This window comes from Salvelinus alpinus, chromosome 4, assembly GCF_045679555.1.
Source record: "Salvelinus alpinus chromosome 4, SLU_Salpinus.1, whole genome shotgun sequence".
In the NCBI taxonomy this organism is placed as follows: Eukaryota; Metazoa; Chordata; class Actinopteri; order Salmoniformes; family Salmonidae; genus Salvelinus; species Salvelinus alpinus.
This window is the reverse complement of record NC_092089.1, coordinates 35,314,898-35,329,916: the sequence shown is the minus strand read 5'-3', so window position 1 is coordinate 35,329,916 and position 15,019 is coordinate 35,314,898. Positions and strand designations below refer to the sequence as shown.

At 43.7% G+C, this 15,019-nt stretch overlaps 1 protein-coding gene across 4 annotated transcripts in view; it reads right to left on the bottom strand.

The window, feature by feature from the left end:
* Positions 1–131: 131 nt before the first annotated feature.
* The window catches only part of LOC139573412 (ETS domain-containing transcription factor ERF-like), a 54,804-nt gene continuing 39,916 nt past the window's right edge, over positions 132–15,019 (bottom strand). For all 4 annotated transcript variants that reach the window (XM_071396818.1, XM_071396820.1, XM_071396819.1 and 1 more), the window contains 4 exons: positions 14,251–14,485; positions 9,948–10,131; positions 6,808–6,937; positions 132–2,711 (listed from right to left, as the gene is read on the bottom strand). In XM_071396818.1, the coding sequence (XP_071252919.1) occupies positions 1,879–2,711; positions 6,808–6,937; positions 9,948–10,131; positions 14,251–14,485 (1,382 nt within the window). In that variant the 3' untranslated portion in view covers positions 132–1,878. The remainder of the gene's footprint in view (positions 2,712–6,807; positions 6,938–9,947; positions 10,132–14,250; positions 14,486–15,019) is intronic.

Genomic DNA, 15,019 nt, shown 5'->3' with positions numbered 1-15,019 from the left:
GTAATATAGGTCCAGGTTCGCCACCCTGTGGAGAAAGGATGCTCTACACCAGGGGTCTCAAGCAGGCCTATAGGAGCCTCTTCCTGTGTAATGCACACATTCACACAATGAGTTCAGTGCCAACAACAGTCCCATCTCCAGAATAATGTTTATTGCTTTAGAAGTTATTCATATTTTTTTCTTATTTTCGCTCTTTCCATTTTTTCTCTTTACAATAAAACAAAGAAATGTGACTTAATATTTCACGGCATGATCATTTTGGATGTGTTTACACATACATTCACAAAGGAAAGAGTATTTACAGCGGTGTTGGTGAATGCCACACAGAGATCATGAAACAGAGATTTCTGGTAGAATCCAACAAATATAGAATTACATGACCTTTACAATAGGGCTTTCACACCTAATGTTATACCGCCACCTGTTACAAACCATACCATATGAATCTGTACAATGTGGGGTAGTTAGTATGCACTCTGTGCTTCAAAGTGAGCAACATGGAATGGAGAAGTTGGTCTGTGTCTCTAGTTGGTATTGAGATACTTTGTACCTCTTGCTTTAATTTCTACAAGGGGACCTATTTCCTAACTGTTGCCATGGATAAAAAGCTTAGACTCAAAAATAATCTACATATTTTTTTGTTGTAGTTGAAAGAATGTGCTGAAACCAATATTACTCACATTTGAGAAATTACAGAACAGTTACACTGGGTGAATGCTAACTATAAAAATAAGACGACCAGAATATTTAAACCCAAAGGGCATCTTGGAAAATGACCAAGGGACACAATTATCTGGGGTGGAGAAAATATGAGACAATTCCCCATATATGAGTCCTCCTCATAGAAAAAACACCTTTCCAGCGCAGATACTCTGACTGCTGTTAATTATTTAAAACTTTAATACACCTATACTTGTCAATTTCCCAACATTATTTAAATACATAATCAAATCACACCAACACAGCTAACTTTTATAATGTTGATAATAATTAAATGTAATGTACACCATAATAAAATATATACAATGAAATATTGATACAAATTCTAGATTTGTCCAGCTCTCTCTTTTGCTCTCTCTTTCTCTCTCTCTTTCGCTCCCTCTCACTGAAGAAAGTTAAGCAATTGAACTTGGCATTAAACAAAAACAAACAAACAAGTATGGAGTTAGAAATGTACATTACAATACCAGAGCATTACATTAGCAGAGCAAAATGACTAATTGTTTGAATTTGGGGATGATCATTTTTCCCAACAAACAATGAACTGTAGCAGCCTCCTATAAAGACCACCAGCTGGCAATGTTTGACTATGTTTTGAACAGAAAAATACATACCGATCCCAAGAAAAGGAATCCCCAAAAAACTAAAGTAATATCTCTGTCAGATATAATTTCATGTGGCCATTATTGCAATTAATCTTATGTGTGTGTATTGTAGTGTTGTTTATTATTGTTCTAGTATTATATTTTCATGTAATTCATTATACATTGAGTTATATTTATGCAGTTTGATGGACCCATTGCAGTAACACGGTAACATATGAATAGCACAGAACAACGTGCAATGCTGTTAAAGCTCAAAATATCACTGAAACCATGAGACAATAACATGTGTGGGAGCACATGATGAATAAGTAGTACACATACATCTGAAACATGGTAGACTCTCAGTAATGTCAAAATCAGCAAGCTCACCATCTCAGCTATGTTGGACAAGTCAACATGTAAAGAGAGAGCAGAAGGGTGGAGAGAGAGAGGAAGAAAAAACAGAGAGACGGGGCAAGATGGCTCAAATAAAGGACAACATAACATGAAGGGAGAGAGAAGAGAGAAGAGGAGAGAGGAGGGAACGAGAAAGAGAGTTATCTATTAGAATCTATTAGCTGTGGATCAATTTTAGAGTCTCTGTCTCCCTGTGCCGTTCAACCAGAGCCATGGAGGGAGAGAGGGATAGAGGGAGGGACGGAGGGGGAGGGGTGAGGGGCACCAGGCTCTTGAGGGGATGGGGGGACACGGGGGGAGGGAGGGAGGAGAGAGGTGGCAGTGCTCCCCCTTTCTTCCCCTGGACCAGGATCTGTGATCGGACGCTCAGCCTGGTCTCCTTGGTGATGCTGAAGTCAGGCTCGTTGTCTGAGCTGCAGTCACTCAGATCTGTGATCTCCAGGTCTGAGTCTGACTCTGGGTCCTGCTTCACCCCGCCTCGCCGCTCCAATGGGCTCTGTCGCCCCCCAGCACCACCACCAAGACCCATCCCTCCCAGACCCAGCCCTAACCCTAGCCCTATCCCCAACCCAAGCCCCGTGCCTGGGGTATTGGTCTCCCTTCTCTCCCTCTCACCCACAGAGCCTCCGTTGCCAATGTCCGTCCGGCCCAGCGACAGAGCACCAGGGTAAGGAGGCAAGCAGAGTCTGGGCTGCCCACCTGCCGTGCCGTTAGTAACCCCGGTCTGGCCTGCTGCTCCTCTCTCCCCCCCTCCTGCCACCTCCCCCGGGGGGAGTAGGGAGGAGAAGGGGTGAGGCAGCTGGCCCAGGCTGGTCTGCAGCGGGTTGGGGTAGAAGTGGGAGGGGTAGAGGGAGCCGGGGGGCAGTTTGGGGCAGTTGTTGAGGGAGAAGGCCCCTGAGAGGTAGGGATTGAAGCCCCAGGGGTAATCGAAGGGAGGGTTGCGGGGGTAAGGACCCAACAGGGACGGGGGCTTGGAGTAACAGGGAGCGGCTGGAAGAGAACAGAGACACAGAGACAGAGGTTAGCTCTCTGAAGGGGTAAAGGTCTCCTGACAAACCACATCTAAGCATGTTCACTAATTATGCTCTGCAATAATTAGCAATGCAAATCCACAGCTATGCGCTGGGGCAAAATGAGAGCGCTGTTGATTTGAATAGAACCCTGATCTTAGACTATATGCCTGCCAGACCTATTCACACATTCAACTGGTTCACAACAAATATGAACATGATGAGAGATATGCTCTCTGGCAAATTCAAATATCCTGTTAATAACAGAATAGTTATGCCACTGTAATAAAATAATACTGTCCATGAAAAAAGGAAATGGACTGTGGTAAGAGAAATCCAGTTATTTAGAAAATATGTCTGTTTTGGCCGTGTGTATAGTCCAGGTGCTTGGTGAAGTCAACTAAATAATAGAAAAACGCAACCCGCACACCCTGGTACTCTAGTTGGCTCCATCATACTTGAATATACAGTTGAATTCGGAAGTTTACATACGCCTTAGCCAAATACATTTAAACTCTGTTATTCACAATTCCTGACATTTAATCCTAGTAAAAAATCCCTTAGGTCAGTTAGGATCACCACTTTATTTTAAGAATGTGAAATGTCAGAATATTAGTAGAGAGAATGATTTATTTCAGCTTTTCTTTCTTTCATCACATTCCCAGTGGGTCAGAAGTTTACATACACTCAATTAGTATTTGGTAGCATTGCCTTTAAATTGTTTAACTTGGGTCAAACGTTTCAGGTAGCAAGCTTCAACAATAAGTTGGGTGAATTTCGGCCCATTCCTCCTGACAGAGCTGGTGTAACCGAGTCAGATTTGTAGGCCTCCTTGCTCGCACACACTTTTTCATTTCTGCCCACACATTTTCTATAGAATTGAGGTCAGGGCTTTGTGATGGCCACTCCAATAACTTGACTTTGTTGTCCTTAAGCCATTTTGCGGAAGTATGCTTGGGGTCATTGTCAATTTGGAAGACCCATTTGCGACCAAGCTTTAACTTCCTGACTGATGTCTTGAGATGTTGCTTCAATATATCCACATAATTTTCCTGCCTCATGATGCCATCTATTTTGTGAAGTGCACCAGTCCCTCCTGCAGCAAAGCACCCCCACAACATGATGCTGCCACCACTGTGCTTCACGGTTGGGATGGTGTTCTTCGGCTTGCAAGCCTCCCCCTTTTCCTCCAAACATAACGATGGTCATTATGGCAAAACAGTTCTATTTTTGTTTCATCAGACCAGAGGACATTTCTCCAAAAAGTACGATCTTTGTCCCCATGTGCAGTTGCAAACCGTAGTCTGGCTTTTTTATGGCGGTTTTGGATCAGTCAAATCAAATCAAGTTTATTTTATATAGCCCTTCGTACATCAGCTAATATCTCGAAGTGCTGTACAGAAACCCAGCCTAAAACCCCAAACAGCAAGCAATGCAGGTGTAGAAGCACGGTGGCTAGGAAAAACTCCCTAGAAAGGCCAAAACCTAGGAAGAAACCTAGAGAGGAACCAGGCTATGAGGGGTGGCCAGTCCTCTTCTGGCTGTGCCGGGTGGAGATTATAACAGAACATGGCCAAGATGTTCAAATGTTCATAAATGACAAGCATGGTCAAATAATAATAATCACAGTAGTTATCGAGGGTGTAGCAAGTCACCACCTCAGGAGTAAATGTCAGTTGGCTTTTCATAGCCGATCATTAAGAGTATCTCTACCGCTCCTGTGGTCTCTAGAGAGTTGAAAACAGCAGGTCTGGGACAGGTAGCACGTCCGGTGGACAGGTCAGGGTTCAGGGCAGTGGCTTCTTCCTTGCTGAACGGCCATTCAGATTATGTCTATATAGGACTCGTTTTACTGTGGATATAGATACTTTTGTACCTGTTTCCTCCAGCATCTTCACAAGGTACTTTGCTGTTATTCTGGGATTGATTTGCACTTTTTTCACCAAAGCACGTTCATCTCTAGGAGACAGAACGCATCTCCTTCCTGAACGGTATGATGGCTGCGTGGTCCCATGGTGTTTAAACTTGCGTACTATTGTTTGTACAGATGAACGTGGTACCTTCAGGCATTTGGAAATTGCTCCCAAGGATGAACCAGACTTGTGGATGTCTACAATTTTTATTCTGAGGTCTTGGCTGATTTCTTTTGATTTTCCCATGATGTCAAGCAAAGAGGCACTGAGTTTGAAGGTAGGCCTTGAAATACATCCCCAGGTACACCTCCAATTGACTCAAACTCTTATGTCAATTAGCCTATCAGAAGCTTCTGAAGCCATGACCTAATTTTCCAAGCCCATTAAAGGCACAGTCAACTTAGTGTATGTAAACTTCTGACCCACTGGAATTGTGATACAGTGAATTCTAAGTGAAATAATCTGTCTGTAAACAATTGTTGGAAAAGTTACTTGTGTCATGCACAAAGTAGATATCCTAACCGACTTGCCCAAACTATAGTTTATTAACAAGAAATTTGTGGAGTGGATGAAAAACACGTTTTAATGACTCTAACCTAAGTGTATGTAAACTTCCGACTTCAACTGTATCACTTAAAACCAATGTGGGACTTTTTTTCTTCTTCTATTAGACAAAAGCATAAACATCTCTCTCTCTCTCTTTCCAGCTCTCTCTCTCTCTTTCCAGCTCTCTCTCTCTCTTTCCAGCTCTCTCTCTCTCTCTCTCTCTCTCTCTCTCTCTCTCTCTCTCTCTCTCTCTCTCTCTCTCTCTCTCTCTCTCTCTCTCTCTCTCTCTCTCTCTCTCTCTCTCTCTCTCTCTCTCTCTCTCTCTCTCTCTCTCTCTCTCTCTCTCTCTCTCTCTCTCTCTCTCTCATTTGCTATGCAGGGCTAATTTGACAGTGCTTGAGTCTCTGTGTGCTGGGCCAGAAGTAGCTGGCAGACACATGAATATTGAATCAGTCAGGCAGGCCTCACTTGCTTATGAAAACACAGTAATGGGCGCCCACAGGCCACAAACTGAAGCCTGCACCCTCAATTAGGGCCTTCCTGCCTAGGAAGGGATTAGGACAGGGGGGACACATGGGAGGGAGAGGTGGGTGAGGAGGGAAGGAGGGGGGAATAGGACCTGAGGACAAACAAAACAGTGGGGCCAGGTTGTGATGTGAAGGGGAGTGTATTCACAGTGAACACACACTAACTCACACACACATATTCACTGTACAGTAAGGCAACACATTCTGATGCAGCAGCAGGGCTGAAAAGCACACATGGAGTATCCAGACAGACAAAGGCATCTGTACACACACACGCACAAACACATACGCCCGCACGCTCACCCACACACAAATGCACACACAAAAAACACACACATACATGCACACATTCGCGCACGCAAGCACACAAATAAAACACACACATACAAACTGAGGGATTATATAAAGGGAAAATGCACATGATTACACTGACATTAATTCCAAAAACCTTAATTGAGCAACTGCCTCATATCACTGTAATAATACGATAGTATATACTGTAGATCACTCCCGTCTAACCGTTCCTGTCACCTGAAGGAGAGTATGAATTGGAGGCAGTAAAGGGACAGATCTCTGCTGTGTAAAGTACTGCAGTGAACATGGATTTGATCTTGTTATCTCTCTCCTTATGCTCTCCTCATTTCCTCAATCTCCACTTTCCACCTTCCTTCCTTCCTTCCCTCTCTCCTCTGTTCTTTACCTTCCCTCTCTCATCTGTTCTTTACCTTCCCTCTCTCCTCCTCGCCTCTTTTTCCCTCTCTCCTCTGTTCTTTACCTTCCCTCTCTCCTCTGTTCTTTACCTTCCCTCTCTCCTCTGTTCTTTACCTCCCCTCTCTCTGTTCTTTACCTCCCCTCTCTCCTCTGTTCTTTACCTTCCCTCTCTCCTCTGTTCTTTACCTTCACTCTCTCCTCTGTTCTTTACCTTCCCTCTCTCCTCTGTTCTTTACCTTCCCTCTCTCTTCTGTTCTTTACCTTCCCTCTCTCCTCTGTTCTTCACCGTCCCGCATTTCTCAATCATCTTCTACCTTATTTTTACCGCTGTCACCCCTCTCCCTCTCGCCTCTCATCTCTCCTCTTCTCTCTCTCTCACCTGAGCTGAGGAATGGGAATGTGTCCAGTCTCAGTTTGTCTCCCTCTGGTCCCGGGGCTGTGGCCACTCGATCAAACAGGGAGGTTCCTCTCCCTGACTCTGGCAAACGAGGGAACAGTGACTGCAGGGCCTGGGAGAAAGAGAGAGAGACAGAAAAAAACATTAGAATCTGCTCATGTCAGTTAAGTAATCAATAGCAATTCATTTCATCAGCAAATAAAAACTAGACTTGTCTATAGGATCCTCAACCTCCTCTTTAAATCAGCATGTATTTAGGGTAAGTCATTTGATGGAGATGGCACCCTGTAGTGTGTGGTGCAATCACACCAACAGTCACAGCAAGGACAGGATAAAAGGAAGTGCCAGGGGACTGAGAGGGAGAGGAGAGGAGAAGATGAGGAGAGGAGGTAGGAGGACGCAGAGGCTCAAAGACTCAAAGCCAGGAGAAGTACAGAGTCAAATGGAGGCCAACGATTAAGTGGGCACAAAGGATAAACGACGAGAGATAGAGGGATTGGGCGCCCTTCAAGGAGGGAAGAGTGTGAGGGGACAAAGGAGGGAAAGGATTGATGGAAGGGAGAGAGAGAGAGACTAAACAACATAATAGCTGTGGGGTGAGAGAGAGAGAGAGAGAGAGAGAGAGAGAGAGAGAGAGAGAGAGAGAGAGAGAGAGAGAGAGAGAGAGAGAGAGAGAGAGAGAGAGGAGAATGTATGCGTGTGTGTGTGTGCATGAGGTGTGTGTGTGCATGAGGTGTGTGTGTGCATGAGGTGTGTGTGTGTGTGTGTGTGTGTGTGTGTGTGTGTGTGTGTGTGTGTGTGTGTGTGTGTGTGTGTGTGTGTGTGTGTGTGTGTGTGTGTGTGTGTGTGTGTGTGTGTGTGTGTGTGTGTGTGTGTGTGTGTGTGTGTGTGTGTGTGTGTGTGTGTGTGTGTGTGTGTGTGTGTGTGTGTGTGTGTGTGTGTGTGTGTGTGTGTGTGTGTGTGTGTGTGTGTGTGTGTGTGTGTGTGTGTGTGTGTGTGTGTGTGTGTGTGTGTGTGTGTGTGTGTGTGTGTGTGTGTGTGTGTGTGTGTGTGTGTGTGTGTGTGTGTGTGTGTGTGTGTGTGTGTGTGTGTGTGTGTGTGTGTGTGTGTGTGTGTGTGTGTGTGTGTGTGTGTGTGTGTGTGTGTGTGTGTGTGTGTGTGTGTGTGTGTGTGTGTGTGTGTGTGTGTGTGTGTGTGTGTGTGTGTGTGTGTGTGTGTGTGTGTGTGTGTGTGTGTGTGTGTGTGTGTGTGTGTGTGTGTGTGTGTGTGTGTGTGTGTGTGTGTGTGTGTGTGTGTGTGTGTGTGTGTGTGTGTGTGTGTGTGTGTGTGTGTGTGTGTGTGTGTGTGTGTGTGTGTGTGTGTGTGTGTGTGTGTGTGTGTGTGTGTGTGTGTGTGTGTGTGTGTGTGTGTGTGTGTGTGTGTGTGTGTGTGTGTGTGTGTGTGTGTGTGTGTGTGTGTGTGTGTGTGTGTGTGTGTGTGTGTGTGTGTGTGTGTGTGTGTGTGTGTGTGTGTGTGTGTGTGTGTGTGTGTGTGTGTGTGTGTGTGTGTGTGTGTGTGTGTGTGTGTGTGTGTGTGTGTGTGTGTGTGTGTGTGTGTGTGTGTGTGTGTGTGTGTGTGTGTGTGTGTGTGTGTGTGTGTGTGTGTGTGTGTGTGTGTGTGTAGAGGTGCTTTAAAACAGGAAAGAGAAAAGAGGCCAAACAAACGAAATGGTTAAGTCACACAGAGTCGAGGGAGACAGAGAGAGAGAGAGGGAGACAGAGGGAGGATTTCTCTTTTTTTAGAAGAGCTGGGATCAATAATTTCTGTCACCCCTCAGCTCCAAGTTTGAAAAGCGAGACTGTACTTCCAAGCTGCATGATCTGGATTGCTTAACCAAACCTGCATTAATGACCGAACATTGATCTGATCTGACGTATCTACTTGTCTTTTATTTCTTTCATTTTCAATCGATGACAGAGGGATAGGCCATCCGAGACGGGAATGTGAGAAGGGTGGATAACGTCTTCTTTTGTTTTAAGGACAAGTTAAAACCATCTCTCCAGTTTCTCCTTCACTCTCTTTGTGACTCTCTGTTTCTGTTTCTATCTTTCAGGACAATCAACGACTCTTCTAGTCATTTAAAGTTAACTCTATTCCCTTTTAAATACATTTCATGAATTAAATGAATAAAGATAAAATACTATTTGCACTAGTATCGCAATGTCAGTTTTTTGTATTTGTAAAGAATCTGTAAAACATAATTGTCATAGCAATTTCTATATCCAAGCAAATGAGAAAGTATGAACCAGTTAGTGTTTCATTTGCATATATCCCCACCTAAATGGATCCATCAGAAATATGCACCCTGAACACAGACCATTACTTCAATACGTGTATCTATTGTTTCATTACAAACTCTAACAGGACAGTTTTATTCATACAACCCCTCTGGGGGTCCAAGAACATTTATCTCTGTAAAAATTTCAAGATGTCTCTGGGCAAATAATAAGTGAAGACCATTTTATCATGATCAGGACTGCTGCTATTAGAGACAGTGAATAAAATATGTATGATAAGACACGCGGAATACAATTGATCCTCCCGTAACTGAAGAATGAATACACAGCAGGAGTCTGTACAGTACAATCTGCAGTTCCCTGAGACGAAATGGATTTTAGCTAGACCCGCTGAATCAAATAAACATTAATAAACAATCAGGTATGGAGTTGTGGCAACCATATTTCCATCTCTCAGTCTCATTTTCCTCCCTTTATTTCTCTCTTCTTTTCCCCAATGTTTGTTGTTGATGGTTCTCAGGAATCTGCTGGTCTTCTATCCAACTTGTCCTTTAATTTTGGTGAATTCAAACATGTACTGTTCAAATGACAGCTCACTTTAGACAATGTGATGGATTGTGATAATAGCGGGGAATAACTTGGAGTAGCTGCCTATTCTGGAATAGCTTTAATTCCTGTCCTTACAATCCTAGTAATCCTCTCTTTCTCTTTTCCCTTCATACCCTCCTCCATCCATTACCATTTCTCTCCGTCCCTCCCTCTGTCCTAAACTCCATTCGTTCCTCTCACCCTCCCTCCCTCCCACCCACCTTCCCTCCCTCACTTCCTCCGTTCCTCCCTCCGTACCTCGGGTGTGAGAGGGCTGCAGTCGGGCGCGGCGGAGCCCCCATTGAAGTGGTTCTGGAGCAGGAAGGGGGAGCTGGCCATGTCCAGCAGAGGATAGTTCACCAGCACCACCTTACTGAAGTTAAACTTGTAGGTGAAACGCTTCCCTTTGGTTTTGTGCAAAATACGCTTATTATAGTAGTACCTGGGTGGGGGAGGATGGAGAGAAGGTGAAAGGGAAGAGATTAGGAAAGAGGGAATGGAGAAAGGAGAGAAAAAAATAGGAAGAGTTAGAAACAAATATCCATGTTTTCATCGATGGTTCACAGCAGGGCTCTCCAACCTGCTTCCTAGAGAGCTCTCATCCTGTAGGTTTTCCCTCCAACCTGCTTCCTAGAGAGCTCTCATCCTGTAGGTTTTCCCTCCAATCTGCTTCCTGGAGAGCTCTCATCCCGTAGGTTTTCCCTCCAACCTGCTTCCTGGAGAGCTATCATCCTGTAGGTTTTCCCTTCAACCTGCGTCCTGGAGAGCTATCATCCTGTAGGTTTTCCCTCCAACCTGCTTCCTGGAGAGCTATCATCCTGTAGGTTTTCCCTCCAACCTGCTTCCTGGAGAGCTATCATCCTGTAGGTTTTCCCTTCAACCTGCTTCCTGGAGAGCTATCATCCTGTAGGTTTCCCCTCCAACCTGCTTCCTGGAGAGCTATCATCCTGTAGGTTTTCCCTCTAACCTACTTCCTGGAGAGCTATCATCCTGTAGGTTTTCCCTCCAATCTGCTTCCTGGAGAGCTATCATCCTGTAGGTTTTCCCTTTAACCTGGTTCCTGGAGAGCTATCATCCTGTAGGTTTTCCTCCAACCTGCATCCTGGAGAGCTATCATCCTGTAGGTTTTCCCTCCAACCTGCTTCCTGGAGAGCTATCATCCTGTAGGTTTTCCCTCCAACCTGCTTCCTGGAGAGCTATCATCCTGTAGGTTTTCCCTCCAACCCTAATCTAGCACACCCGATTCTAATAATAAGCTGGTTGGTAAAATGAATCAGGTTAGTTACACCTGGGGTTGGAGCAAAAACCTACAGGAGGGTAGCTCTCCAGGAACAAGGTTGGAGAGCCCTGGTCAACAGTAATGTGTTCCCTTAACAGCAGGGGGGACAACACTGGTCCTCCAGGGCTGAACTCCTGCTGGGTTTGTTTCTCCCTGGCATCTCACTGATCAATTCATGTTTTGATTTGATAAAGTCTCCACACACCTTGTTAGGCAGGACTAATTAGGTCCCTGAGTAAAACCAAAAACAAGCACATAAACAACATCCCTCCAGAGCCTGATCTGACCTGCTGTGCACCGTTGACATACAGCAATTATTATGTAAATATTAAATATATTTGGGAAGGGCCCGTAAAGTAAGCATTTCACTGTTTATCCACACCTGTTGTTTACGAAGCATGTGATGAATACATTTGATTTCTTACATGTACAGTATATGTACCGAAATAGTATTTATTACATGTACAGTATATGTACCGAAATATTATTAATTACATGTACAGTATATGTACAGAAATATAATTCCTTACATGTACAGTATATGTACAGAAATATTATCCATTACATGTACAGTATATGTACAGAAATATTATTCATTACATGTACAGTATATGTACAGAAATATTATTCATTACATGTACAGTATATGTACAGAAATATTATTTATTACATGTACAGTATACGTACATAAATATTATTCATTACATGTACAGTATATGTACATAAATATTATTTATTACATGTACAGTATACGTACATAAATATAATTTATGACATGTACAGTATATGTACAGAAATATGCATAATAGATATACATCAACTCTTGCTGTCAGCGCTTCTGGCATCATTCACAACTGAAGTGCCTCTTTGAGGGCGGGACTACAATGTGAGTGGTGTCTCTATGGAAACAACCTCAGGTGCCAGTCACTCCAACCTTACAGTGCTTGTTTCCTGTGCCACCTACTGAGGTGTCACAGGCTACAGTACCTGTCAGAATCCTACACTGTCAGATACTACATACTGCCATATGGTTCAGATGAGAGGGTTGGTACAGAGGTGAGGCGGGGTGGGAGGTGTTCTCAAAACTGAATAAAGAAAAAACATATTATATTAAGCTGGTGACTGTCCTGATACATTCTTAGACTTTAATTTACTATTTTAAGCATGTAAGTCATTTAAAATAGGCCAGTGACAAAGTAAAAATCCTGTATAGCTACACTGTAGATTTAAGGTAACAACTTCACAGGCATACAGACCTGTATACAGTGCATTCGGAAAGTATTCAGACCCCTTCACTTTTTCCATATGTTGTTACGTTACAGCCTTATTCTAAAATTGATAACATTTGTTTTATTCCTCATCAATCTACACACAATACCCCATAATGACAAAGCAAAAACATTTTTTTAGAATTTTTGCAAATTTATAAAAATTCTCAAACTGAAATATCACATTTACGTAAGTATTCAGACCCCTTACTCAGTACTTGGTTGAAGCACCTTTGGCAGCGATTACAGCCTTGAGTCATCTCGGGTATGACAATACAAGCTTGGCACACCTGTATTTGGGGAGTTTCTCCCATTCTTCTCTGCAGATCCTCTCAAGCTCTGTTAGGTTGGATGGGACTGCACAGCTATTTTCAGGTCTCTCCAGAGCTGTTCGATCGGGTTCAAGTCCGGGCTCTGGCTGGGCCACTCAAGGACATTCAGAGACTTGTCCCGAAGCCAGTCCTGCGTTGTCTTGGCTGTGTGCTTAGGGTCGTTGTCCTGTTGGAAGGTGAACCTTCACCCCAGTCTGAGGTCCTGAGCAGTTGAGTTTTCATCAAGGATCTCTCTGTACTTTGCTCCATTCATCTTTCCCTCGATCTTGACTAGTCCTCCAGTTCCTGCCTCTGAAAACATCCCCACAGCATGATGCTGCCACCACCATGCTTCACCATAGGGATGGTGCCAGGTTTCCTCCAGACGTGATGCTTGGCATTCAGGCCAAAGAGAGCCATCTTGGTTTAATCAGACTAGAGAATCTTATTTCTCATGGACTGAGAGTCCTTAGGAGCCTTTTGACAAACTTCAAGCGGGCTGTCATGTGCATTTTACTGAGGAGTAAAAGGCACATGATTGTTGGACTGCTGCAGAGATGGTTGTCCTTCTGGAAGGTTCTCCCATCTCCACAGAGGAACTCTGGAACTCTGTCAGAATGACCATTGGGTTCTTGGTCACCTTCCTGACCAAGGCCCTTCTCCCTTGATTGCTCAGTTTGGCCAGGCGGACAACTCTAGGAAGAGTGGATCCAAACTTCTTCCATTTAAAAATGATGGAGGCCACTTTGTTCTTGGGGACAACTTATATTTTTTATAAGTTAGCAACAATTTCCAAAAAACTGTTTTCGCTTTGTCATTATGATAGGTTATTGTGTGTAGATTGATGAGGTAATTTAAAAAAAAATCAATTTTAGAATAACGTGGGAAAAGTGAAGGGGTCTGAATACTTTCCAAATACAATGTATATCAGTATGTATCCACCACAAACGGTTGGGGCCCTCGCAATAATTTGTACACTTTTGCTTTGCGTGGCAATTGTGCCGTGGCCCTTAATTGAGCAATTAAGCTAGGCTAATCAAGAAGGCTAATTATGGCCCCAGCCAATTCATAACAATTAGACCCCTACGACAGCCCCCATTAACGAGAGGGCAGGGGAAACCAGGGAGGGCGGTAACAGGGTGTGTGTGTGTGTGTGTGTGTGTGTGTTGTCATTTGCATAAGCAAGCAACGAGTAGCGGTGGGGTGCGGGGTAAACTCAATAGAATGATGTATAGCAGAATAGGTAGCAGGGCTATAGCTTAAATCACATAGCAATGCGTAGAGTTTTGAGCCAAGTATTTCTGAGAAGGCAGAAGGAGTTGATTTATTCTCAGTAGGTCTAAATCCAAGCTATTTTATATGGGGGATTAATTGCAAAATTCTTATTTCATTTTTTATACGGAGGTTAAAGAGTGAACTTTTCCATTTGGACATTGGAAAATAAGGTGAAATCGAGGTATTGACATTTTTAAGGAAAAAACATAATATTTTTCTTTCCATTTTTGCTGACATGGAGGGAGAAGGTGAATGAGACACATAGGACTTAAATCCACAAAAAATAAATACTGCTACTTTTTCTGTCTTCTTTTACTGAAAAATATCAGATAAAGTACAAACAAACAAACAAACAAACAAACAAACACACACACACACACACGACGCACACACACACAGGCACATACCCACAGACGCACAGTTCCTACCTTAGCGCCCTGCTCAGCTTATCGTAGTTCATGTGGGGTTTGCATTTCCGGAGGCCCCACAATTTGGCCACCTCGTCAGGATCCTTGATGACAAACTCTCCATATTCCCCCTGCCAGGAAATCACACTCTGGTACTCCTCCTTCTGCAGCAGCTCCAGGATGAAGTGCCAAAGCTGAATCTGTCGCGAGCCGGGGCTCGACTCAGGCTTGTAGGCCCAGTCTGGGAAGGCGATGCCTGAGGAGGAGGAGCAGGAGAGTGGGAGGATGAGATTGAGGCCTATTGGTCTGTGAATGGTGAGTGCTGGCCAAAGGGGCTAGCTGTCTGGATGACTGATGGAGTGATGCAGTTCAGGGATGATGTGTTTAATATCATAGAGCATGCTTACAGCAATGTTGCTCTGTGGTACTACTAATGCCCTCTAGCTTGGACCCACTAGCTGGTCAGTTAGATTTCAGCTCTCTTTCAGAGTTGATGGATGCTACTTACAATTTGATAATACTTGAATTATAACTGCCTGCTGCCATACACTTCTAATATAATTAATAGCTCATCAATTGAACAAAAAATTCTGGCTAATTAGCCCTTGCAGAATAAGTAAAGAAACATGAATCCTAACAAATTAGAAACGTTATTTGTTCACTGATGTGTGTGGTAAGTTTTTGGTTATTCATAAATAACAAATTATCTTTATAATGCAGACTTGTTGGAGTATACATACTGACCATTAGAAAACACTAGCTATCAAGGCCTGGTGTACTAAGCAGTAAC